A 27,801-nucleotide genomic window follows, 5' to 3' on the forward strand; every position below is an offset into this window, starting at 1 on the left:
GGGTGAATTGCCGTCTCTCACTATATTGCATAGTTTGGCATCATCAGCGAATAACGTTATCTACCTTGAAGCCCCTGAGTTAGGTCCCCTATGAATATGTTGAAAAGGAGCGGGCCCAAGACTGAGCCCTGCGGTACTTCACTGGTCACCTCCGATGTTTTAGAGAGGGTACCGTTAACTACCACCCTCTGAAGTCTGCCACTCAGCCAGTCATTGACCCATGTAGTTAGTGTTTCTCCCAGCCCCATTGATTTCATCTTGCTCAACAGCCTGCGATGCGGGACACTATCGAAAGCTTTGCTGAAGTCTAGGTATACGACGTCCACGGATTCTCCCAAGTCTAGCTGTTTTGTTACCCAGTCAAAGAAGCTGATGAGATTGGATTGGCAGGACCTACCCTTGGTGAATCCGTGTTGACTGGGATCCCGTAGATTCTCCTCATCCAAGATTGCGTCTAATTTACTTTTGATTAGTGTTTCCATGAATTTGCATACTATTGATGTGAGACTCACCGGTCTGTAGTTTGCAGCCTCTGCCCTGCAACCCTTTTTGTGCAGTGGAATGACGTTAGCTGTTTTCCAGTCTATGGGGACTCTCCCCGAACTTAGGGAGAGATTGAAGAGTCCTGATAGCGGTTCTGCCAAGACATCACACAGCTCACTGAGCACCCTGGGGTGTAGATTGTCCGGTCCCATGGCTTTGTTCACCTTGAGTCTTGCCAGTTCGTAGTAGACGTCGCCAGGTGTGAACTCGAAATTCTGAAACCTGCTTGCTCCAAGGATATCTCAAGAAACTTAAGTTGATTACAGGGTGCCCAGAAACCACCCAAAGAAAGTACGAAGTGGCTTGCAATATGGATCATATGAAACAACTGTATGTGAAAAAAGGTTATACAGCTGTTGTATAATAATAATAATTTTATTCTTATATACCGCCAGACCAAAATCGTTCTAGGCGGTTCACAACAGATAAAGCTGGTACATACAAAGCAGATAAAAGTATATCAAATTATGAATATACAGGACTCAATTAAGAAATAAACATAAAATATTATGATACAAGCCTGTCAAATAGTTGCGTCTTTAACAATTTTCTGAAATCAAAATAAGAAGGGACCTCTTTGACATAATTTTACCGAACCATACATTCAATTTAGCAGCCTGAAACGAGAGGGTTCTCTCAAGAAACTTCTTATAACGACTGAATTTTGTGGAGGGATACGTAAACGGAAGCGCTCTGCGTGTAATCTTGTTGGACTGGTTCAAAGGAAAATGCGAAGCAAGATAACCTGGTGACATACCGAAGACTGATTTATAACAAATGCATGACAAGCCTACACCAGTGGGTCTCAAATCTTTTTTAGTTCACAGCATGCTGTAAAACAGGGGTGCCCACACTTTTTGGGCTTGCGAGCTACTTTTAAAATGACCAAGTCAAAATGGATCTACCAACAATAAAATTTTTAAAAAACACAGCGCACACTGTACGCATAGAAAATGTTAATTATCATTCCTATTCCAGGGTTTTTCAAAGAGGTCAAAGCAGATTACTCTATGCACTATCACCTCAGTAACAACCATACAAAAATAGACAAATATACCCCCCTCCCTTTTTACTAAACCACAATAGCAGTTTTTAGAGCGCAGGGAGCTGCGCTGAATGCCCAGCGCTGCTCTCGACGCTCATAGGCTCCCTGCGCTAAAAAACTCTATTGCGGTTTAGTAAAAGGGGACCTTAGTGTAAAATATAGACAGCAGATATAAATTCAGACACATTTTGATCACTAAATTTAAAATAAAATCATTTTTCCTACCTTGTCTGGTGATTTCATGAGTCTCTGGTTGCACTTTCTTCTTCTGACTGTGCATCCAATCTTTCTTCCCTTTTAGCCTGTTTGCTTCCTCTCCTCCACATCTCATTCCCTCCCCCAACTTTTCCTTCCTCTCTCCCTGCCCTTTCTTTCTCTCTGCCTCCCTTTCCTTTTTTTCTGTTTCTCTTCTTTCCTTCTGTCTCCCTGCCTGCCCCCAAGACAATGCCACTGCGATCGGGGACCAGGACCCAAACCGCCACCAATAACAGGCCCGAAAGCCGACGCCAATAACACGCCCAAAAGCCGACGCCGCCCCAACCTCTCCCTGCTTCGGCCGACCAGCATCGCGAGGAGCTGTTGGAGGAAATGCTGCCGGGTCCTGCCTTCGCGGAAACAGAAAGTAGGCAGGACCCGGCAGCAAGAAGAGGAAATGCTTCACTAACATGTCTCCCGCCTTAGCCCGTAGCGAACGCTTGCTTCAGGGCTCTCAACATGTGCGTGCCGGCTTCCCTTCTCCCCCCCCCCCCCCCCCGGACATAACTTCCGGTTTCGGAGGGAAGAGAAGGGAAGCCGGCATGCACACGTTAGAGCCCTGGAGCATAAGTTCGCTACGGGCTGAAATCTCCAAGCCAGTTTTTTTTGTGTTTTTTTTAATGTTCAGCAGCGGCGACAGCAGCAGATGACAACTGGGCGGACCGCCCAGCTAAAAGGCCCTAGAGAGAACACTGGAGAGGAAGGCTGATCGGCCCGGTAGATCAGGCGGCAACACGAGTCTATCACAGAGCCCGGGTTGGGCTTCGCGATCGACTCGAGTTGCCTTCCTGAGCTACTGGTCGATCGCGATCGACGTGTTGGGCACCCCTGCTGTAAAACATATATTTAAAAAAATTTCCGGCTCACCTTGTGCACAAAATTTAAAAAATATTAACTAAACTATGAATAAAAGTAATAAACTTCAGAAAGCTATTGAAGAACCTTGTTTTAATAAATCAAAAGTAGCTGTATGAAACATGAGCTTGATGATTTTTGGTGATTTTTTTTTTTTTTTTTCCAATGTTGGGACGTACGAGACAAACATACCCTCATTTCATCTTCAATGCATTGAAGTCTTTCTCCCGTTTTTGCATTTAATGTTGAAGAAAAACCCTGGTTAACATAGGTATAGTTCAGTCATTCACAGTGAAACACTCGGAGAAAGAAAACAAAAAACAGGTGTGTCCCTTCAGGGAGGAGTTACTGGGAAAAACAGGCCCAGCTCCCTGCTCCCAGGCATGACGGCCATGCATTGCACGATCCCTATCTCTGGCCCTGCTACACAGCAGAGAGGGTGACCCAAAGCTGACTGGTGACATTCTGGGTGCGTGCCATGCTACACTTCCGCCCGCCGGTTCACCTTTCACGTGCACCCTCGCCTCATTTCCTCTCTCGCGCATGCTCCCCAGCCTCGCCATGCCTTGCCGCTCTTTCACACATTCCCAAGCCTCGCCACACCTCTATCACTCCCTCCCCAAGCCTCACATCTAAAATGCACCTCTTGCAGGCACTAGTGTGCCACAGCACACCATTTGAGAACTACTGGCTGACACAATCGAGAGAGGTATCGGCACTGCCTGTGAGATTTGCATTAGAGGATGACACGGGAACAAATTTTTCCCTGTCCTTGCAGGAACTCATTTTCCCGTCCCGTCCCCATGAGTTATTTTCCTTTCTCTGCCCCATTCCTCAAAGCTCCATCCTCATCTGTACAAGCCTCAAACTCTTTAAAATCATAATTAGCAACATTCTAGAGCTCAGACCGTGATGTCATAATGCCTCATTCCACCAATGCCTAAGCTCCGTCCTCATCTGCATAAGCCTCAAACACTTTAAAATCATAAGTAGCAACATTCTAGAGCTCCAGTTGTGATGTCATAATGCCTCATTCCACCAATGCCTAAGCTCTGTCCTCATCTGTACAAGCCACACACACTTTAAAATCATAATTAGCAACATTCTAGAGCTCAGACCGTGATGTCATAATGCCTCATTCCACCAATGCCTAAGCTCCGTCCTCATCTGCACAAGCCTCAAACATTTTAAAATCATAAGTAGCAAAATTCTAGAGCTCCGGTTGTGATGTCATAATGCCTCATTTCACCAATGCCTAAGCTCCGTCCTCATCTGCACAAGCATCAAACATTTTAAAATCATAAGTGTTTAAAGCTTGTGCAGTTAAGGCAGAGCTTACAGGAATGGGGCAGGGGTAACGACAAAACTCGCAGGGATAGGGAAAAATTTATCCCCCATGTCATTTTCTAACTTTCATGATCTCGCGTGCATGTTTTTGATGTCATATCTGTTTGCCATCAGTTCTTATGCTTGGTGCTGATGCTTCTCTGTTAAGGTCTATGAATGCTGCCTCACAGATTCTTCATATTAAAGGCATTGGGAGAGGAGTGAGGCACCTCTAGTAGTGAGGGGGGGAGGGGGTTCTGGAAGGGGGATGGGGAGGGTAGTAGGGACGTAGCAAAGGGGAACTTGGGGGGAGAGGTATGCATTAGCAAGAAGTAGGCTAGTTGCTGTGTTATGGTATTATGACTATTTTAGAGGGGAAAAAGGGGGGGGGGAGATGGTTTTCTTGTATTTTTATTTATGAAATCAAGGTTGTAGCAGGGTGATTTGTTGTTTCTTTCCCTTTTAGGGGTTTATGTGAATGTTTGACTTTACAATCTGTTGTCAGGGGAGGGGATTTGGGAAAGGGACGTTCTAGTTTTACGAAAAAAAAAAATTTGATGGCTTGGAATTAGCTGTATTTCTGACGCATTACTCTCTTGCCTGGTTGCCAGTGATTGAAACTTTTGTTGTTTGTTGTGCCATTGTCATCAATAAAAATTGTTTCATCTTAAAAGCATTAACGCTTAAAATAGTGTTCTGCAGTATTTTTTTTTTCTTTTTTTTAATAGTCTGTTGAGAAAAAGCTAAGAAGTAAAACCAGCCAGCCTGAAATGAAAACCTCTTTCTTTAGAAATGAGAGTAAAAGAGGCAATAAAGTGCGTTCCCTAGTGCACCATGAAGCAGTTTTCAGTATCTCCAGGTGGAGAACTGATGCGTAGTTCACACCTACAGAAGTGCCAACAACAGAATTGCCACACAACTTAGGATAGTAGCCTGCCTTCAAATACTAAATAGGAAATATCTTAAGGACGGCAGAGTAGAAAATGACACGGGGACAAATTTTTTTCCCGACCCCGCAGGAACTCATTTTCCCATCCCGGAGAGTTCTTTTCCTGCCCTCATCTGCACAAGCCTCAAACACTTTAAAATCATAAGTGTTCGAGGCTTGTGTGGTTAAGGCAGAGCTTACAGGAATGGTTCAGGGACAGCGAAAAACTCACGGGGACGGGGGAAAAATTTCCACTGCAATGGCTAGGAGCTCATCATGGTTTCTCAGACTTCTTTTTTGCCAGCAGGAAAAACATTAAAAGCCTGGTCCAGTGAACTAGTACAGTTCTAGCTGAATTGATTTATGAACCAATTTTACAGTAAAAAGTCTCACCTGTGCCACGTAGGTTGACTGGCTGTTCAAGAACCATGAATTTGTATCTACTTATGGAATGCTAATATCCATGCTTTTTATTCATTGGTGATTCTCTCTCTCTCTGGGTGTGGGGGGGGCATGCAGATTCATATGCCTGCAACGCATGCTTGTGAAAGCCAGAAAGAGGCGACCCGAGCTGAGAGTGAAGAGGGGAAGAGAGGGAAGAATGCGGAAGAACCTTCCGTCTCCAAGCGAGTGGAACCAGCAAGGATCAGGATCTTTGAAGGAGGGTAAGTAATTTTTCCCCATTGTGGCTTCCAATCATTGCATTTCATGCAGTCATTGAAGAGAAAAAAAAAAAAAAAAATCATGTCATTATGGCTTGGATAAAGTGCATTTTGTTCTAGGTTTTATGCAGAATGTTTTGCTGCTCTGTGTGTTCCTAAGATTCAAAATAATGCCTTGCAACAACTGTTCGGCATGAATTTTTCGTCGTCGTTATTTTTACGCGTGCCTTTTCATTGGTAGTTCTAGGTGAGTTACAAGCTGGTACAGAATAGGCATTTCCGAGTCAGATTTAAAATTGTTGCATGAATAATTCATGATGGAATTACCAGTCTGCCTTTGCAGATCTTATGGTTCTGTAAGTGCCGCCATGTTTATTATGTCACTGATCATAAGTTGGTTCTCCCCAGTCCTGATAGAGCCAAGCTGAAGTCAACTAGACATAGTGCTTATTTCTTTTTGACATTAATATATGAAACAGTCTGTCTTTCTTAATTAGATCAGAGACGACATACAAAGACTTTAGAGCTAGCTTAAAAACCTGGGTTTTTTTCCAGCTGGCCTTTGAGGATGCTGGAGTGCTGGACAGCGAGGAGCATCAATAGCATTGCTGTGAAATGGGTTGAATGTTGGCTGTAGCCACGTGGGAGAACGCAATCTGTCATCTTGAATGATTATGCCTGTCCTGTCATTTATTGGAGATCATTTTCCTGTTTCCTTATATTTTTAACTTTGTATAGTGCCTTGATTTGGCCTTGGCCAAGATTGACGATCCATCAAGTTTATAAACACAGTACTCTCCCGATATTCGCAGGTTGTCCGTTCCAGGAACCCCCGCGAATAAGGTTTTTCGCCTGGGGAGGCAGGAGAGGGTAGCTGGAGTGCCGGCGAGTGAAGGAAATCACTCGCGGTATGCTCCGACCGCCTCTTCCTGCGCTAAAGTCGGGGCTTCACCAATCAGGAGCTGCTTTGGCACGCAGCTCCTGATTGGTGAAGCCTGACTTTAGTACAGGAAGAGGCGGTCGGAGAATACCGCGAATGACCGGGTCCGCAAACCACGAATTCACGGGGGAATACTGTAAATTTAAATATATAATATCAGTATAAATATCACTTGCCTTCAGCTGGTGGCATTTAAGCTCCTAACTCTCCTCCATTGCTATTTTACTAACTAGAGAGTGAAAAAGAATTAAATGACAGCCAAATCCTGTTGTATTTCAAGAGAAATTATTTATTTACAACATTTCTAACCCGCTTTAACCTTAAGCGGCTTACAAAAATAACTTAACTATCAACCAACACATTACTTATACATAAAACAGCATTCAATAAATTCATTATAGCATTACTCCCTAGTTAAAGGCTTCTATAAACAGACTGGTTTTCAGAATATCAGAAAGTGATCTCAACGCTCCTGTCAATTTATTTTATAGGACAACTCCCACTATTGAAATAACAGCTGTTCTTGTGTTTTCATGGTGTATATATACAAACCCATCCATTGACAGACGCATCATTAATTCGTATTCTGAACTGATGCACATTTTGGATATATTGTATGCACGTATGTCCGCCTTTGTGAGGAATTGGTGCATAGTGCATATTTATGTTTTAAAGTTCTCTAACAGGTTAGCTAGCCCACAATAAAAGATTTGAGGACCGGTTGATGTAGTGTATCTAGATTTCCAGAAAGCTTTTGATAAAAAGTTCTTCATGAGGGGATCCTGAGAAAATTAAAGAGTCATGGGATAGGAGGCAATGTTCGATTGTGGATTAAGCATTGGTTATCGGATAGAAAACAAAGGGTAGGGTTAAATGGCCATTTTTTTCATGGAGGAGGGTGAATAGTGGTGTGCCACAGGGATCTCTACTGGGACTGGTGCTATTTAACTTATTTATAAATGATCTGGAAATTGGAACTATGAGTGAGGTGATTAAATTTGCAGATGACACTAAACTGTTCAAAGTTGTTAAAATGCATGCGGACTGTGAAAAACTGCAGGAAGACCTTAGTAAATTAGAAGACCGGGTGTCCAAATGGCAGGTGAGATTTATTGTGGACAAATGCAAAGTGCCGTACATTGGGGAGAATAATCCAAATCATAGTTACCAAGGATGTTAGGGTCAACTTTGGGAGGGGGTCAGTGCTCAAGAAAAGGATCTGGGTGTCATCGTGGACACTACGCTGAAACCATCCACCCAATGTTTGGTGGTGGCCAAGAAAATAAACAAAAATGCAAGATATTATTAGAAAAGGGTTGGTAAACAAGACTAAAAATGTTATAATGCCTCTGTATTGATCAATGGTGAGACCTCACCTTGAGTATTGCATTCAGTTCTGGTCTTCTTATCTCTAAAAAGATATAGTTGCACTAGAAAAGGTTCAAAGAAGATTGACCAAAATGATAAAAGGGATAGAACTTGTCTTGTATGAGGAAAGACTAAAGAGGTTAGGGCTCTTCAGCTTGGAAAAGAGACGGCTGAGGGAAGATATAATTGAAGTCTACAAAATCCTGAGTAGTGTAGAACGGGTACAAGTGAATCGATTTTTTTTTTTTTTTTTCTGCATCAGGATTTACAAAGACTAGGGGACACTCAGTGAAGTTACAAAGTAATACTTTTAAAACCAATAGGAGGAAATATTTTTTTTTCACTCAGGGAATAGTTAAGCTCTGGAATACTTTGCCAGAGGATGTGGTAAGAGGGGTTAATGTGGCTGGTTTTAAAAAAAGATTTGGGCAGGTTCCTGGAGGAAAAGCCGGTAAACTACTGTTGAGACAGACATGGGAAAAGCCACTGCTTGCCCCTGCTACTATATGGGTTTTTGCCAGGTACCTTTGACTTGGATTGGCCTTCGTGAAGACGGGATACTGGACTAGATGAACCATTGGTCTAATCCAGTAAGTCATTGGTTCCCAACCCTGTTCTGGAGGACCACCAGCCAGTCGGGTTTTCGGGATAGCCCTAATGAATGCAAGGTTGATTGCTGGTATACCTAAGACAGCTCATATCACTCCAGTTTTGAAACAATTACACTGGATCCCAGTACAACAGCGAATATATTACAGAGTGCTCTTGACTGTGTGCTCCTCACGACCGGATTGGCTCTCCCTCTGACATCACTTCCTGTGCCTGGCACCCGGAAGTGATGTCAGCGGGAGAGACGACGCGGACATGAGCACACTGAAATTGTTGCTCGTGGTAGTGAACAACCAGAGGTATGGGGGAAGGGAAGGAGGGCCCATGCGTGGCGAGGGGAGAAGTGAGATGGGGCGGAGAGGGGAAGGGGTGCTGGCACTCCCACCAAAATGGCGCCTGGGGCAGATCGCCCCCCCAATCCCCCTTACTACGTCATTGTCTCTGCCCATCCACTTTTTGCTCAGGCCCAGACAAAACTGAGTGTTTAACTATGCCCCTGCTTGAAAGTTCTTATCTTAAATCTTTTTTTTTTGTTTGTTATTGTGTGGGGAGGAGGTTCTTTTTTTGTTGGTCCAGTTTAAGGTATTGTGACCAGCAAAGTAGAAAATGACACAGGGACAAATTTGTCCTAGTCCCCACAGGAACTCAATTTCCCTATCCCGTCCCCATGGGTTTTGTCACTGTCCCTGCCTCATTCCTGTAAGCTCTGCCTTAACTGCACAAGCCTTGAACACGTATGATTTTAAAGTGTTTGAGGCTTGTGCAGATGAGGATGGAGCTTAGGCATTGGTGGAATGAGGCATTATGACATCACAATCTGAGCTCTAGAATGTTGCTACTTAGGATTTCAAAGTGTTTGAGAATTGTGCAGATGAAGATGGAGCTTAGGCATTGGTGGAATAAGGCATTATGACATCACAATCTGAGCTCTAGAATGTTGCTACTTAGGATTTCAAAGTGTTTGAGAATTGTGCAGATGAAGATGGAGCTTAGGCATTGATGGAATGAGGCATTATGACATCACAATCTGAGCTCTAGAATGTTGCTACTTAGGATTTCAAAGTGTTTGAGAATTGTGCAGATGAAGATGGAGCTTAGGCATTGGTGGAATGAGGCATTATGACATCACAGTCTAAGCTCTAGAATATTGCTACTTATGATTTTAAAGCATTTGTGGCTTGTGCAGATGAGGATGGAGCTTAGGCATTGGTGCATTATGACATCACAACCTGAGCTCTAGAAAGTTGCTGCTTATGATTTTAAAGCGTTTGAGGCTTGTGCAGATGAGGATGGAGCTTAGGCTTTGGTGCATTATGACATCATAATCTGAGCTCTAGAAAGTTGCTGCTTACGATTTTAAAGCGTTTGAGGCTTGTGCAGATGAGGACAGAGATGGCAGGAATGAGGCAGTGACAGGAAAAGAACTCACAGGGACAGGACAGGAACATGAGTTCCTGCGGGGATGTGGAAAATTTGTCTCTACTGCAGAGATTCAAATGTAGTAAAATGGCTCGTTGAAACTTCTCTGTGTCCTAAATTCTCTGTACCTTGGCATATTTTCAAATTGCCTGAAGTCTGTCTCTCTTTTATATTAGATTTTTTTTTTTTTTCCTAAACACAGTAATATTGAATTTTAACTTTCATTAATGTTTGACGTCTTTAATAGTTTTAAGTGCATCTTTTACAACGTCTTCCTGTCTGTTGAAAGAGCTTGTGACCTTTTGGTGAGGAAGCTAAGCTAGTTGGCAGACCCTGTTAATTTTGCCATTCTATAAATAAAGAATTCTTCCTCTAAAGTGTGCAAAATGTATTTCCCCCCATTCTTGGGTGGTTTGGTTTGTTGATCCTAAGTTTAAAAGTTCATCTGGGAGATCGTTTTAGGCTCTATTAATATCATTGTACTGAGTAACTAAATCCTCTGAGTCGAGACTTGGCTGCTGATTGTGTTAGAAAAGAGAATTTATACAGTATAAATCAAGACTGAGAGACAGCCAGTTTTAGTTGTGTTTTGCAGGGGTTTTATTAAAAAAAACAGTGATACCCCCCAGTGTAATATAAGACAGTTTTCGACGGCCTTACTTTTTTCTTAAGAGATGAAGGGAGAAGCGAAAACGTAAGCACAGGAAAATAAAATCTCTGACGGGTAGGGATAAATATAGCGATTAATCCAATTATCTTTTTGAGAGGTGAAAAGGTAATTGGGGGGGAGGGGGAAATGGGAGGGTCATATGTCCTGAGATAATAATCAGTCGTTGATGCAGACAAAAAATTGTTCAGAATCCCCTTCCCTGCCGCAGTGTTTGAGAGTGTCTTGCCCTCCGCAATTTTTGTGAGATTTATGGTGGACCTTGTCTCATGTGTGCAGATTGAATTCTAGGTGAATGGAACTAAAGTGGGCAAAAGAGAAGACCTCTGGCACAGCTAGCGGAGACGAGCAGCAGATCAGAGGGGAAATGGCAACACAAAGTTAGTGGAGTCTAAAGAAAAAGCAAAGTGGGCCTCGGATGGAACAAAAAGGTGGGAACTCCATTCAGAGGAGGCAAAAGTGCATCGAAGGACCCAACACTGCCCATATTTTAGTGTATCGCCTGCGTAAGAAGTCGGATGTACAACGCTTCCAATGGCGATTCCACACAGTGGAAATGTGGCGTGGTAACAGCAAAATGATTCCTGTGTCGCTCTCTTCCATAGTGCAGTCGGTGTCAGGTCAAAAGCACGCCGGGACAATTTCACGCCGTTGTCTATGAACCCAGTCGGTGTCAGGTCAAAAGCGCGCCGGAACAAAGGCGCGCCCAGACAATTGAGCGCAGCGCGCGCCGCCGCACCACTCTAAATTACTGTTTTTAGTGCTCCGACAGGGGGCGTGGGGGGTGAACCCCCCCACTTTACTTAATAGAGATCGCGCCGCATTGTGAGGGGTGTGGGGGGTTGTAACCCCCCACATTTTACTGAAAACTTCACTTTTTCCCTGTTTTTAGGGAAAAAGTTCAGTTTACAGTAAAATGTGGGGGGTTACAACCCCCCATAACGCCGGCGCGATGCCTATTAAGTAAACTGGGGGTTCCCCAACAAAACCCCGCCGTCGGAGCCCCTAAAAACTGTAATTTAGAGCGGCGTGGCGGCGCGCGCTGCGCTCAATTGTCGGCGCGCGCTTTTGTCTTTCGCGCCGTTGTCTATGAACCAGTGCAGTCAAACTAAAAAAATCACTACAAAAGAGCGCTCCAAGAATCCTTTCGCTGTTACCACCGTAAAAACAATAGAATACAATAGATCAATTTGTAGACCTCATAACCAGGTAGTTCAATACGGTTTACAAAAGATTAGGAATACATACAGGATAAAATAGGTAAAGAATTAGTTGTGTCTGAATTTTTTTTTGAAAAGATAAGTTTTTACTTGCTTTCTAAATTGAAGATAAGAGTAAGAGGTTAGGAACAGATTCTTAAAGTCACCTTCGTGCAATGCGACTGGAAAAGAAAGTTGTCGCTCATGAACTGTTTTGGACTTGCATCCACTAACTGAAGGGAAAACAAATAAAGCCGCGAGTTTTTCTTGGATTTTTCTGAGTTGAAAAGACAAATGAATCGGTCAAATGTTGAGGCGCTTGACCAGTGGCGACTTTATAACAGAAAGAGCCCAGCTTAAATACAATACGTGCCTCCGCTGGGAGCCAGTGCAGCTCTCGGTACAGTGGAGTAACATGATCATACTTCCTTTGATTTAAGTTTGATTGCCGGGTTCTGAATAATTACGATGTTTTTCTTGGTTCCTGCAAGATATACTATGTTTCAGTAATTGAGTTGACTCGGAATTAAAGGCTGAACCAGAGATCTGAATATTGAACATAAGAATTGGCGCTCTTGGGTCAGACCAGTGGTTCATCGTGCCCATCAGTCCGCTCACGTGGCGGCCCTTTGGTCAAAGGCCGTGTGGGAAAGGAGAGACATGAATGCTGCGTTGACTGGGGGGTGTGGGAAACATAGGCATTGGAATAAGGGGAGGGGGGGCATAGGCATTAACAAAACAGAAAGTACAGTGGAACCTCGGTTTGCGAGTAACCCGGTTTGCGAGTGTTTTGCAAGATGAGCAAAACACTCTGCAAACTTTTGCCTCGCAAACCGAGCATGTTCTGGTGTATGAGCACCTCCCCCCGCTCTAACCGGCATCGCACCCCCCCGAACCAGCATCGCATCCCCCCCCCCACGAACGCCCCCCCCCCCCCGTGAGAACCGCAAAGCATCCCCGTGCTGAAAGCGGCATCCGCCCGCCCTTCCTCCCAAGCACGGTCCTTACCCCTTCTGCTCGTTGTAAGGGTGAATGCGAGCTCCCGCCTCTTGCCTGGGCTGGGCCTTGAGCATCTGCGCAACGAGCAGAAGGGGTAAGGACCGTGCTTGGGAGGAAGGGCGGGCGGATGCCGCTTTCAGCACGGGGGTGCTTTGCGGTTCTCGCGGGGGGGGGAGCGTTCGCGGGGGGGGGGTTGCGATGCCGGTTTGGGGGGGTGCGATGCTGGTTAGAGAGGGGGGAGGGGGTGATGGAGCAGTGCCGGTAGCCTCGGGGGGGGTGGGGGTTGGTGGAACGTGGAACGAATTGTTCAAGTTTCCATTATCTTCTATGGGGAAAGTTGCTTTGATATACGAGTGTTTTGGTTTAAGAGCATGCTTCTGGAACGAATTATGCTCTTAAACCAAGGTACCACTGTATTCAGAAAGAGTACCTTTATCTCCTATGCAATATTAGGAACTTAGCTTAAAGTCTGTGTGTACTGCTTACAGCTTATTGCAACTTATGGAAGTGTTATCTAGGACATTGTTCTTCAACCGCCGGTCCGCAGACCGGTGCCAGTTCGCAAAAAATTCCTGCCAGTCCGTGCAGGACCGACGAGATCAACATCTCCAATTTCCTGCCGGTCCGCGCAGGACCGGCAAGATCGACGAGCTGTAGTCATGGGGAGCCTCCGACAGTGTGCTTTCTCTCTTCCCAGTGGATCGCCTTACTTATCAGCGCAGTGATTCAGGAAGGCAGCCTTGGGGCTTTTGCTGAGTTGCGGCCGCATCTGATGATGCAACTTCTGCTTTCCTCAGAGGCGGTGCGACCCAACAAAGGACCTGAGGCTGCCTTCCTGAATCGCTGCGCTGGCAAGTAAGGAGAGTTGCTGGGAGGGGAGAAAGCCACTGTTAGAGGCTGGGAAGCTGCTGGGCATGGTTAAAAAAAGGGACAGCTGCTACTGGACCTGGAGATGGAGAAGGAGAGATGCTGCTGGGAGGGGAGGAGGGAAAGGAGTCTGGGAAGCTGCTGGGCAAGGGGGAAAAAAGGGACAGCGGCTACTGGACCTGGAGAGGGAGAAGGAGAGATGCTGCTGGGAGGGGAGGAGGGAAAGGAGTCTGGGGAGCTGCTGGGCAAGGGGGAAAAAGGGACAGCTGCTACTGGACCTGGAGGGAGGGAGAAGGAGAGATGCTGCTGGGAGGGGAGGAGGGAAAGGAGTCTGGGAAGCTGCTGGGCAAGGGGGAAAAAAGGGACAGCTGCTACTGGACCTGGAGAGGGAGAAGGAGAGATGCTGCTGGGAGGGTAGGAGGGAAAGGAGTCTGGGAACCTGCTGGGCAAGGAGGAAAAAGACCTGGAGGGAGGGGAAGCTGCTGGGCAAGGGAAAAAAAGGGACAGATGCTACTGGACCTGGAGGGAAGGAGAAGGAGAGATACTGCTGGGAGGGGAGGAAGGGGAGAGAATTACTGCTGGACAGTAGGAGGAGGGAAGGGAGAAGGAAAAAAGGAAGGAAACAGCTGGCAGGGAGATTAGAGGAGGGGAAGGGGAGAGACGGGCATGAGAAAGTAGAGAGATTGATGATGGGAAGGGGTCAGCAGAAAAGTAAGCAGAGAGGGACAACGATGGTAGATCTGGTATAGGAGAGATAAAAATGAAGAGAGCAGTGAAGCTGGAATGAATCATGTAAACAGGAGAGAGGGGGCGCAGGTTGGATAGAAAGGGGAGAAGGACATAGAAAGAAGACAGATACCATATGGAAGGGGGAGAGGACAGATAGAGGATGGAAGGGGCAGATGCTGGATTGAAGAGACAGAGAAGGCAGACGCTGGAAGGAAGAGAGTGAAAAGAAGATGAAAGCAGAAACCAGAAACGACAAAAGGTAGAAAAAAATAATTTTATTTCTATTTTGTGATTAAATATAAATCAGATTTGAAATATATATCCTGCTAGTGTTAGACATAACTGGGACTACAAAGCCCAGGCAGTGCTTCTTTAGCTTCCAGCTGGCTTAAGGCGCTCTCTGACCAGGGGGCAGTTGCCCTAGTTGCACTCCCCTAAAACTATTCCTGTCATGTGTGACTGCAGTATTCTGTTAGCATGATATTTCTGTGTAGCATTCTGTAATAATTTGGCTTGTTCAGTTTTCTTGATAGTAGAGGGGATATATGTAAAAGGGAGGGGAGACAGGGGTTTTGTTGATCCTTGCTCTGTATTATTTGTATTTATAAAATGACAATTGTACAGAATATTGTTTCTTTTTATACTTTAATAAAATCATTCAATATAAAATCATAACTGAGGCTTGTGTGGATGGGATCAGATGATTTGCGGGGACCGAGCTCGCGGAGATGGGGCGGAAACGGGGTTTTTAAATTTTAGTCCTAGAGTAGTTTGCCAGTCCACAAAATAATTCTTTTTTTTCTGCCGGTCCACGGGTGTAAAAAGGTTGAAAAACACTGATCTAGGAGACTACTGCAACGTCAGGTCTTCTGCTCAACCATCTCTCCCCCCCTTCAAACCGTTCTAGATTCTGCTGCACGACTTATATTCCATCAGAGCCACCATACTCGCATTACCCCTCTCCTCAAGTCACTTCGGTGTCTCTCCCATCCGTCTCCGTATACAGTTCAAATTCCTCTTACTGACTTACAAGTGCGTTCACTTTGCAGCCCCCCAATATCTCTCCTCACTTATCCCCCCATGCTTCCTCCCCCCCATGAACTCCATTCATCAGGTAAGTCCCTCTTATCCATACCCTTCTCCTCTGCCAACTCCAGACCCTATCCCTTCTCTCTTGCTGCGCCATATGCCTGGAGCTGACTGCCTGAGTCAATAAGGCAAGCTCCGTCTCTAGCAGTATTCAAATCCAGGCGAAAAGCTTGCCTTTTTTTTTAAGCTGCTTTCAACTCCTAACTCCCACTCACCGCAAGATAACTATGTCCATCCTATCATTTTTCTCTGCAAGAAACTGTCCAAATTGAATTGTAAGCTCTTTTAAGCAGGGACTGTCTATTACATTTAACATCACTTCGTATGCCTTTCAAAACTATAGAAATGAGTAGTAGTAGACTTGTGTGAATGCAGAGTCTTTATAGGAGAACGGCTTTCTCTTTATTTTTTATTCAATTTTCTAGATTGTTCTCCCAGGGGAACTCAGAACTGTTTATATGAATGTATTCAGGTACTCAAGCATTATTCCCTGTCTGTCCCGGTGGGCTCACAATCTATCTAATGTACCTGGGGCAATGGGGGGATTAAGTGGCTTGTCCAGGGTCACAAGGAGCAGCGTGGATCTGAATCCACAACCTCAGGGTGCCGAGGCTGTAGCTTTAACCACTGCGCCACTCTAGAAATCAAAATGCAGCAGAAGTGAGCCAAGTATAGGGCAGTGAAGCCATTGTGACATCACTGATGAGGTTGGCTCTTAGGCATTGGTGGAATGAGGCATTGTGATGTCACAATGCCAGCTTTGGTTAGCAGAGGCTGAAACTCTTCACACTATTTATTTCTTCAATTTTCTATACTATTCTCCCAAGGGAGCTCAGAATGGTTCACATGAATTTATTCAGATATTCAAGCACTTTTCCCTGTCTGTCCTGGTGGGCTCACAATCTATCTATTGTACCTGGAGCAATGGAGGGATTAAGTGACTTGAACCCACAACCCCAGGGTGTTGAGGCTGTAGCTTTAACCACTGCGCCACTCTAGAAATCAAAATGTAGCAGAAGTGAGCCAAGTAAAGGACAATGAAGCTATTGTGACATCACTGAAGAGGTTGGCTCTTAGGCAGTGGTGGAATGAGGCATTGTGATGTCACAATGCCAGCTCTGGTTAGCAGAGGCTGAAACTCTTCACACTATATTTACTCAATTTTCTATACCGTTCTAGCTCAGAACAGTTTACATGAATTTATTCAGGTACTCAAGCATTTTTCCCTATCTGTCCCGGTGGGCTCACAATCTATCTAATGTACCTGGGGCAATGGGGGGGATTAAGTGACTTTTCCAGGGTCACAAGAAGTAGCGTGGGTTTGAACCCACAACTTCAGGGTGCTGAGGTCTGTAGCTCTAACCACGCCACACATTCCCAGCATTTAGTTCATTCCAGAAGTTTTGCCTCTTACACTATTCCATATTAATCTCTGCCAGAGGTGTAAGGAGCTTATAATTATAATTTCTGTGCTAGGAGGTGGAAAATCGCTGAGATCAGCATGCATATAAGAATAAGAAGGTGCAGTACAATGAAACTTCCTTGCCAGAAATATGAACCTACTTTCCTTACAATGATTTGTTTCTCTTATGCAAATCATATGAAAAACTCTTCGCTGTTGGAAAGGGAAAGCTGAGCTTGTATTGAAGCAAATACCCACAGTTGCCCTAGGGGGCTTAAGTGACATGCTCCCCAAGGCTATTGGTTCAGTCTTTTGTCCTGAGTACACTGGACTATTGCAATATTGTGCATCTGGCAGTCAAAACCCCCCCCCCCAAAAAAAAAAAAAAAAAACCCTGGCTCGACTTCAATTTTTTTTTTTTTTTTAAATTTCGACTTCAATTAATACAGAATCATTTATCATTTATTAAACTTGATATGCAATTCAAAGTGGTTTATAATAAAATACATCAATAGAATGCCATTAAAAATAGGATAGTATATTACGTTCATACAAAAGAAGCATTAAAATCCAACAGTGCAAAAAATGTGCTCTTCATTGGTTTTCACAATTAGGCCAAAGCTCGTCCAAAGAGGTACATTTTCAGAAATATACGAAAACGAGTATATGAAGATTCTAAACGTAAACCTGTGGGTAAAAAAATTCCGTATGCAGGCACAGTGGCAAAAAATGCTGAATTTTGGGTTCTCTCCCATTTCGTTTTCGAAGGGTACGAAATCACTAGTCAACTGTCTAATAAAAGATTGAATAATCCTTGATGGAGAATATACTGTAGAATAATTAAAGCCGCCAGATAATCAGGAACACCCGAATATAATGTTTTATGGGTCAAAGTTAGGATTTTAAACTGTATCCCAAAATAAACAGGTCACCGAGGTAATCGTTTCAATAAAGCATTACTTAATATTCTCACTGCCGCATTTTGTAACGTCTGAAGACGTTTTAATTGTGATTTGGGCAAACCCGCATAGGTCATATTACAATAATCCAATTTCAAAATTATAAACGTTTAGAAGAATTTCAACAATTCATCTGATTTTTAAATTTAAAAAATCAGACCACATAACGCCTTATTACAGGGAGCTGCATTGGCTCCCCGTGGAAGCTAGACTGCAATTTAAATTTGGTTGATCTGGTATGGCTCCATTCTATTTAGTTAATTTTTTTTTTTCTTTTTCCCATCATAGATGTTCTACTCGGATAGCTTCCCTTTTTGATTTTCCATCGTCCAAAGGTTGCCGCTACAAAAGATATCGTAATCGACTTCTGTCATTTCATAACATCTAAGTCTGTCCCTTACCATTTTCATTCTATGTCCCTCATTGTAGAGCTTTCTTTCAGTTTGGTTCACCTTCTATGCATTGGAGTTATTTAAATACCTCTATCCTATCTCCTGCCTTTCTTCCAAAGTACATAGATTGAGATCTTTAAGTATGCCTCCGTGTGCCTTATAGCAAAGAACACTGACCATTATTTTAGGCAAAGAGTGTATCAGCATATAAAACACAATTGGTGAGAGTAAGAGACTGCAACAGCATCACAGGCTCTACCGCAGGAAGGCAACAATTTGTGAATTGAAAAGCATGTAGAAAGTAAATATTTTTTTTTCTTTTCTTATTGTGCTCCTTCCTGCATAGGTGATTTTATTTATTTTTTTTTTCTTCTTTAGACACCCACATGGTCAATTACTCCTCTGCAGTCATCTAGCGTTGATATGTTAAATAGCTGCTCTGCGAGAGCTGGAAGCCAGATATGGATAAAATTAAAGGCAGTGCTTAGAAAAACCATAAAAAAACAAAGTACTTCTAGCCCAGTACTTGGCCTTCTGTGCCTTTGAGTGAGATTCCCAGTTTGCATATCTCCTCTGACTTGGGCTGGCCAATAAAAGAAGTGTTCCATTCATTACCCATCAGTAGAAAGGGAGAACTCTGAGGTTGGTTTTTTTTCGCACTGACCAAAAATTTTTTTAAAAAAGTATTGGAGGTAATTCTTCAGTGAGTTGTGTCCTGTGTGCTGTCACAGAACTGCAGGATTGGTTCTCAGCTACAGTACTTGCGTTGTACACTGGCAGATAATAATCGGTAGTTGTGCATGATGGCCGTAGGGTTGCTGTTTCACACTGGGTCAACTGAATATGATGGTCCCGTTCTAACTTTGTTCTGTGGCATCGTGGACATGTGGTTTTATGATTTTCTTAGCGAAACTGAACTACAGCTCCATGCATGCAAAGAGAGGAGGAGCCAAACCCAGGACTGGCGGGGGGGGGAGGGGGCGGCGGCCTGTTTGGTTGATCTGGAGTGAGGTGGCAACCCTGGGTGGCTATTGGAAGAGCCCCTAAGAGGGAAAGGCTTTGCAGGGGAAAGTCAGAAATTGCTTAAAAACCCATTGACAGGCTCCATCTCTGCTGTTACATCTCCAGTGTCGGTAGGATGTGGACACCGTTGAGGATAGCTGTGATTTGCTGTGAGGTGGAAATCTTCTCTTTAATGAACCCTGTTGCTCATAGGTACAAATCAAACGAAGAATATGTGTATGTGCGAGGCCGTGGACGAGGGAAGTATGTCTGTGAGGAATGTGGGATCCGCTGCAAGAAACCAAGTATGCTGAAGAAACACATTCGCACACATACAGACATCAGGCCATTTGTCTGCAAGTACTGTAACTTTGCCTTTAAAACCAAAGGTAAGATGCCGACGGATTCACACCACCTCTCACAGCATGTTGACCTTCTGACAAAGATTCAGTGTGTTGGCCGGGTGGCAAATGGGCGAACCCCCTCTCCATTGTTAAGCCATAGTTGTGCGTTGCCATAGACTCTGATGGGAGTCTCCTTTCCGTCAGGGCTCAGGTGCATCGCAGAGTCGATGCCCTCCATTACCGGGAGAGGGAGGGCGGATAGCAGGCCACCCGGTGTGGCGGCCTTTGCCGAGAGAAGAGCAACACTAAGGAGGTCATTATCGGAGGAGTTTTCTCCGGTTTTGTATCTCTACAAGAGAAAATATGTGCCACCTAGGCAGATTTTCTATGAAAAAAAAGTTTTAAAGCGGAGAAGAGTCAAGGGGAAGTGTATCCCGCCTTAGTACCTCTTGGCGGTGTCAGGTCAAAAGCGCGCCGGGACAAAGGCGCGCCCAGACAATTGAGCGCAGCGCGCGCCGCCGCGCCGCTCTAAATTACTGTTTTTAGTGCTCCGACGGGGGGGGGGGTGTGGGGGGGAACCCCCCCACTTTACTTAATAGACATCGCGCGGCGTTGTGGGGGGTTGTAACCCCCCACATTTTACTGAAAACTTAACTTTTTCCCTGTTTTTAGGGAAAAAGTTCAGTTTACAGTAAAATGTGGAGGGTTACAACCCCCCAAACCCCCCATAACACAGGCGCGATGTCTATTAAGTAAACTGGGAGGGTTCCCCAACAAAACCCCCCGTCGGAGCACCTAAAAACTGTAATTTAGAGCGGAGCGGCGGCGCGCGCTGCGCTCAATTGTCGGCGCGCGCTTTTGTCTTTCGCGCCGTTGTCTATGAACCCCTCTTGGCATATTAACTTTAATCTCAACAGTTCATTTTTATATTAATAGGGATGATTCCCATTGATCTTTTCGAGGAGATGGCAAGAACTTTCAGAGTCAAAATAAGTGCAAACAAGACCTTGCATTTGCTATCTGTCCTTAGCATTGTGTATTGGTAAAAGTTAATTTGTCAACATAAGTAAAAGTGCAGTCTACAGTTGTTGTTTGGTTTTGAATTGGCAAAACAGATGAGAGAGAAGCTGATTAAAAAACACAAACATATTACTGAATTTCACAGTTAAGTCTACCAACTGCCTATCGGGAAGGGTGCAGTATTTTAAAAATACACATGCTAGACTTTTTGAATCATCATTTCCGAAATGTCTTAAGTAACTCCCTGCTTTTTAAAAACAACCATAGGAGTGTTACCAAATGACATCAGACACGCACGCTACATACGTAAACCAATTGGTAATACACTGAATATGGCTCATTATTGAAGCTTGGGCATTCACTTTTAAAGAATTTTGCTTACCATCTAGATTAGAGAATGACACGGTGACAGAATTCATCACTGTTCCTGTCCCTGGGGATAACCACAGGAAATCCCATGTCATTCTTTAGTGTCTATCTCAACCTCAGTCCTACATCAGCTTTCTTCAATGCAAGGCTTGAGGGTCAGTGGTTGTGCCCATTTATACTCTGAGTCTTATGTGAGTCAAGAATAGGATACTGAACCCATTGTGACATCACTGATGAGGTTGGCTCTTAGGCATTGGTGGAATGAGGCATTATGACATCACAATATCTGCTCTGTATACTAGAGACTGTCATTCTCTAGTGTCTGTCTCAACCTCAATCCTTCTACACCAGCATTCTTCAATGCAAGACTTGAGGGTCAGTGGTCTCTCCTTAAAGAATGACATAGAGATGGGAATGGTGATGAATTTTGTCACCGTGTCATTCTCTAATCTAGATGACATTAATTTATGCTTGCGAAACACTATAAAATACAATTCCTTTACATCAGTGATCGTTTTCACTTTTCTACTCTTTTGATGGAATTGGCACCATTATTTTTCACTATGAAGGAAAGGTGCACATGTGGGAATTTTGAGGTGCCAGTGAAAACCTTAGCAATGAAGGTGAGTCTTCTTGCTTTTTTCCTGCCCTCAAAAAAAAAGCTAAATCATCATAGGCACAGCTACTTATTTTTCCCTCTTTATTATATTTACAAAATAAACTGATTTCCCTGAAGGTGATAAGGAATTAGAACCTCATGTGGAAACATGTAACCTTCCTATAATTCCACTCTGCCTACCTTAAAGGTTATCTGTAAATGTTGTTCCACCTCCCTTTTATAATTATTTTTATTAAAATACGCACAGTCAAATTCATTAATATATGGGCCACAGAAATCAACATGGCGAGCAAACTTGACGCACACTTGAAAAGATCAGGGAGGGGACTTAGTGGCATTGCTGTGCACCACCATGCGGAGGGCCTTGGGTTCTTTTTCTACCTTAAGTCTTCTAACTGGGTTAGTCAGGGCTGAGAAAAGCTGGAAGGGAAAAGGTGCCAGTCATTGCACAACAGTGACACCTAGTGACTGGACTTTAGAACCCACGTCTATAAGTTTCCAGAGAGGATGCTGCTGTATTACTCCTTACAGAAGGCTGTCACAATGATTACTGGACTAGAGTAGGATGAGGAAGGATGAATAATAACGAAAACAAATTCCTATTTAATTGTCCATGGAGACTCGTGGTGTTGGATCCCACTCCCTGGTTCCAACTGAGCTTGGAACCCCAAGGAGCTGGATAAAACTGATGGGTCAAAAAACACATACTTTGGGAAGAGAGTGCATGCCAGTAGGAAGTAATCTGTAAGCCAAACTTTAACTAGGCTCGGAAAAAGGGTACCTTCAATGTTCTGAAAGAGTAACATTTGTATTCAGTCCTGGAAGGAATTAACAGAAGAGTGCCCATCTTGGTTGGATAGGTAGCCCGACAAAAAGGGCAAAGTGATTTCTTCATGATATGACAGAAAAGAAAGCTTGGAAACGTACATGTCCCTTTATAGCTGCCTTTTTAGAACGATAGCTACAAGATGGCCGAGGCTTTGTTTTGAAGGTGTGCTAAAAATGCTTAGGTTTTCAGAATTTTACTTTACTAATCTTACCTGCAATGACCTCTTTTCATAGCCATTTGTCATCTTGAACCCATGCATATCTTTCATAATCTTTGGGTTATGGTTACTGGTTTTAGTGTTTGTAGGGAAGTCTGTGTTTAGAAGATCATCGTTGGAAAAGCTGATAAATATTTGTGGCCTTTTGGGTGTAGTACCAATGCAGAAAGATTCTAAAACTGGTAATTATAATATAAGAACACAGCTAAGTCAGTTACAGAATTCTAGCTCTTTGAAGTGCATTGTCAAACCAGAATGTATGACTGAAAGAAAAAGAGCTCATAGGTATTCTCTGTGGCCCTCAAAAGCTTCAACAGTGATACCCTTAGTTTTGACTGTCTAATAGTAAGATTTTTACAAGGATGAAATACGTGTGTCTTAATTGACATAGCTGTCTCCTTTAACAGGTTCACTTTTCTAAACGTGATCAGGCTAAATTGCCTTGCAGGGTCATCCCAAGGGTAGCCAATGCCCTAGGTAAAACTTCAATGGTGCTCTCCTCCCCACTACCACCCAGACACACACATATACTACACATATACCAGGAAAAACATATACAGTGCTCCCCCCCCCCCCCGAATTCGCGATATGCTCCGCCTCTTCCTGTACTAAAGTCAGGCTACACCAATCAGGAGCTGCGAGTCAAAGCAGCTCCTGATTGGTGTAGCCTGACTTTAGTAACAGGAAGAGGCAGTCGGAGTGTACCGCAAATGATTTTCCGCACCCACCGGCGCCCCAGCTGCCCTCTCCTGCCTTTCGACAGACGCAAAACCGCATTTGCGGTTTTTAGAAATTCACGGGGGTTCCTGGAACAGAAAATACCCCACATGCCACATATATACCGTATACCACACATATAACCTAGGAAAAGCTTCAGCAGTGCTCTCCTCCCCCACCACCCCCAGGCACATGGTTCCGAGCCCTACCCCTTTGATGTCCAGCATTTCTCTCCTTTATTCCCCCCCCCCACACCAAAGTGTCCAGCATCTCTCTCATTTTTCTGCCCTCTCCACCTCCCCCACCAAGTGACTGTGTCATGCCTCCCCCTCTCCAGAGTAGTGGCATAGTCGTTGACGGGAGCTGGCATGTTTGAGTTTACATGAATGCTCAAGGCCCCATGCCAGCTGCATATATAGATACTGACTGCTGTGTCACCACTCTAGGCAATTCCCGTCCTTAAGAGCCGGAGCCAGGTCAGGTTTTCAGGATCTCCACCATGAATATGTATGGAATGGATTTGCATGCACTGCATCCTTGAGATGCAGATCTATCTCATGAATATTTATTGTGGATATCCTGAAAACCTCATCTGGCTCCGGCTCTTGAGGACAGGAATTGCCTACCCCTGCTCTAGAGGAATAGAGATAAGGCATTGAACACCTGGGATGATGGGAAGGGTAGAAAGAAAGGAACATAAGAGACCATGTTTATTGGCGGAACAGACTCCAGGCTTCTTTGGCCACTTTCTAGAAAATGTAGTAAGAGTTTTACTTTGACCTGGTCTCCTTATCTTTCTACTCTTTCTCCCACGATTCGGAGTCAAGTTTTGAACCAGTTGCAAAAGCCTTTGTTACCAGGACGATTAAGGGGAGTTCCTTGCGGACTCCACCAGGGGATGTAGCGAAGGGGGGAGGGTATTTACTAAGGAGGAGTAGGATGGATGGAGGGATGGGCAGGCTGCAGTGGGATTACGGGGGAGGGGGATTTGACTTGTTCGCCCTGGCCATAAGAGTCCAGGCTGGGGTTCTACTGTTGTTTGTTGGTTTGCTTGCTTTTGTATTATTAAAATTGTTATTCTACTGTTATTTTGAATAAAAAGATTTTTATATAAGAGACCATGTTGGGGGGGGGGGGGTCAGAGGAAGTGATGATTGTTGGAGGCCAAGTGCCAGTATCACCCCTAAATTTTACCAACTTATTCTGTCTAGTAGATGGGCCGCTCTGCCTTGTGCCTACCCTTGGAAAAAAGTGGAACGTCAAATGCATATTTTTTTTTTTAAAAACCCAAGTCAGTTGATCCTGTTTTCCTGCAGCTGTTTCAAAGTTTGCCCAACATGATATAAAATAGAAATTGAAAATTCAGGATCTTACAACTTTAGGGAAAAACTCCGTTCCTGTCAAGTGTTTAGTTGACCCAGGCCATCTTTTGCTAAGGAAAGCCAGTGGCTGGCAGGTCTTCAGATCGGAAAGATAATTGCTGATGGAAGGCCTCTAAGGAATACTCTCCTCCTCCTCCTCATTTTATGATCCTCCATTTACTCTTCCTTCTGCTCCTGCTAAGCCAAAGAGCTCAGTTAGGGAAATTCTTATGGAAAATCTTACAAGCTTAAGGCCACTGCACAACTATGTTAAGGGGTTTTCTGGTACTTTGCCTGTTACTGCCCAGTAAATTGCATGTTATGTAAATTTTCTGATTTTCTCTGTCAGGGGCCATAACTAAGGAAGAGAGTAGGTGCAGAAGTGTTAGCCCAGCTATTACGTTGTACTTACTGCCACTGACTGGATATCGCACCGTTAACTTACTAGTCCTTTTACTAAGGTGCGGGAGCCCAGTGGTTCCCAACCCTGTCCTGGAGGACCGCCAGGCCAATCGGGGTTTTCAGGCTAGCCCTAATGAATATGCATGAGAGAGATTTGCGTATAATGGAAGTGACAGGCATGCAAATCTGCTCCATGCATATTCATTAGGGCTAGCCTGAAAACCCGATTGGCCTGGCGGTCCTCCAGGACAGGGTTGGGAACCACTGCGGTAGCCGATTAAGTGCGCGCTACATGCTAATGCAGGGGTAGGGAACTCAGGTCCTCGAGAGCCGTATTCCAGTCAGGGTTTTCAGGATTTCCCCAATGAATATGCATGAGATCTATTTGCATGCACTGCTTTCAATGCATATTCATTGGGGAAATCCTGAAAACCCCGACTGGAATACGGCTCTCGAGGACTGGAGTACCCTACCCCTGTGCTAACGTGTGCCAACGGCGTCCATAGGATATAATGGACATGTTGGCATACGTTAGTGTTTAGTGCACGCTAAAACATCTAGCGTGCCTTAGTAAAATGACCCTCCGTAGTGCACCCTAAATAAAAGGCAGTAAGTATTCGTGTGATAACTGCAACCAGGAACCACAATTCAGCATGGGACCACCCCCCACTGATTGCCACATAAAATTTGCAACTACTGTACAAAATATTCTCATAATGAGTTGCATCAACCACAAATTTTATTGTGGCTTAGTAAAAATGTCCAAGTTAAGTTATTATTTAAAAAAAAAAAACCACCAAAAACTTGCAAAAGAGATAAAATCTGTGTCTCATTTACTCCCCCTCCCCCCCCCCCATTTTTACAAAACCTCAAAAAGCGATTTTTAGCACCTGTTGGCACGCTGAATGCTCTGCGCTGCTCCCGACGCTCATAGAGTTCCTATGAGCGTCAGGAGCTGCTCAGAGCATTCAGCGTGCCAACAGGCGTTAAAAACCGCTTTCGCGGTTTTGTAAAAAAGTGGGGGGGTTAAATAGTTTCTACATGTCTATGAATGTGCAAAAGTAAAAATTTTCATTCACAAATAATTAGCGGTGGCAAAGATTTCATTTTCTTTGTACTTTTCACTTTTTATGTGCACGTTTCTGGTTAAATATGAGCAAAGCCCATTTCTATTTGCACCTGTTGAGATTACGTTTAATAAGAACCACATTTCGTTATAAGGAGGAAGAAGTCATATCTTTTTTTTTTTTTCCCCAGTATTCTGAGTTATATTTACCTATGTAGCCAGTCTCGTAAATAATTTTAGATTTAAAAAGTAAACATTTTTATGAGTCGCATACAATTGAAATAGATGGATTGCCAGCAGTCTTATGTGGCAATACCTGAGGCTTTCTGCATGCTCAGATGTGGAATTATATTTATAAACACACATTTCTAAGAAATATTTTGGTTGCAAAACAGGAAAAGGGTCTTTAGTTTAATGAGCGTGTTTACTGTATTTCCTATGTTCTGTAAAAATAATACATCCGATTTAGTTTTGCACAGATCTGTAGTATCTTTTTTTTTTTAATGGTCTGTTACAGTGTTAGAAGAAAAAGAGATTGGGGGGGAGGCATTTTATTTTTATTTTTTTAATAAATCTTTATTAATTTTCAAATGTTAACCGTGCCATACAATGAATTTAAACATAAACACTACACAGAATGCACTTTAAATATACAAATAATTCAAAATACAATCATTTTCTCCCCCATCCTCCCCATAATTAATAAAAGAAGAAGTACATATTTAATTTCAATAATATAGATAATTAAGTTTAGCAAGCAATAATACATTCACCTTCCACCCACCCACCCACCCTGGATGTGTAAGGAAGTCAAATAAAAGGAAAGGTACATGACAGATATTGTGACTCAATAAATGCAGTCAATGGGCTCCACACCATTTTGAATGTGTTACTATATCCCAAACATTCTGCGTCATTCTTTCCTACTTGTAACTGGAATATAGGTTTGCCCACCAGAAAGTGTAATTCAGTCGACCATAACTCTTCCAGGACGGGGGGGGGGGGGGTATTTTCAATAGTGCATCTAAGTCAAAATTTGGACATCCTGAGAAGTGCATCCAAATTTCGGATGTCGAAAACGTCCATTTTCAAAACCACTAGATGTCCATCATCCCCCCTCCTCCCCCCAAAAAAATCACCAATTTAGACATCTTGGCAATCAGGATGTCCAACCTTAGGATGGCTAACTTTTTCGCCCATTTTCAACCACAAAAAAGGCCAAGATCAAAATGTCTAAACTCAAGCCATTTGGATGTAGGAGAGGCCACCATTTTTATTACACTGGCCACACACATCCCAGTGGGGCACCTTAGAGAGCACTGCTGTGAACGTCACATAAAGGGTGTCGGGTACACATTTCACCACAACCCCCTTATAATGTATGGTGAGCCTTCCAAAACTCTCCCCAAAGCCACTATACCCACCTGTCTACTACCCCCAATCGCCGTTATGGCTCCAGGTAGCACCTATATGGCAGTATAGCAGGATTTTGATGGGCTCACACTTTCCATCATAAATGCAAGGGATAGAGTGGGATATGGGCCTGAGTCCTCCCTCTCTATGGTTTACTATACCACGCACCAGACACCTGTGTGCTGCTAT

The 27,801-nt window shown here is 43.9% G+C and overlaps 1 protein-coding gene across 7 annotated transcripts in view; it reads left to right on the forward strand.

Annotated features, from left to right (window-relative positions):
- HIVEP3 (HIVEP zinc finger 3) overlaps positions 1-27,801 on the forward strand; it is a 391,298-nt gene that overhangs the window by 329,271 nt on the left and 34,226 nt on the right. For all 7 annotated transcript variants that reach the window (XM_033954082.1, XM_033954084.1, XM_033954087.1 and 4 more), the window contains 2 exons: positions 5,472-5,617; positions 19,469-19,644. In XM_033954082.1, the coding sequence (XP_033809973.1) occupies positions 5,472-5,617; positions 19,469-19,644 (322 nt within the window). The remainder of the gene's footprint in view (positions 1-5,471; positions 5,618-19,468; positions 19,645-27,801) is intronic.

The sequence above is a fragment of the Geotrypetes seraphini genome, chromosome 8 (assembly GCF_902459505.1).
Source record: "Geotrypetes seraphini chromosome 8, aGeoSer1.1, whole genome shotgun sequence".
Classification (NCBI taxonomy): Eukaryota; Metazoa; Chordata; class Amphibia; order Gymnophiona; family Dermophiidae; genus Geotrypetes; species Geotrypetes seraphini.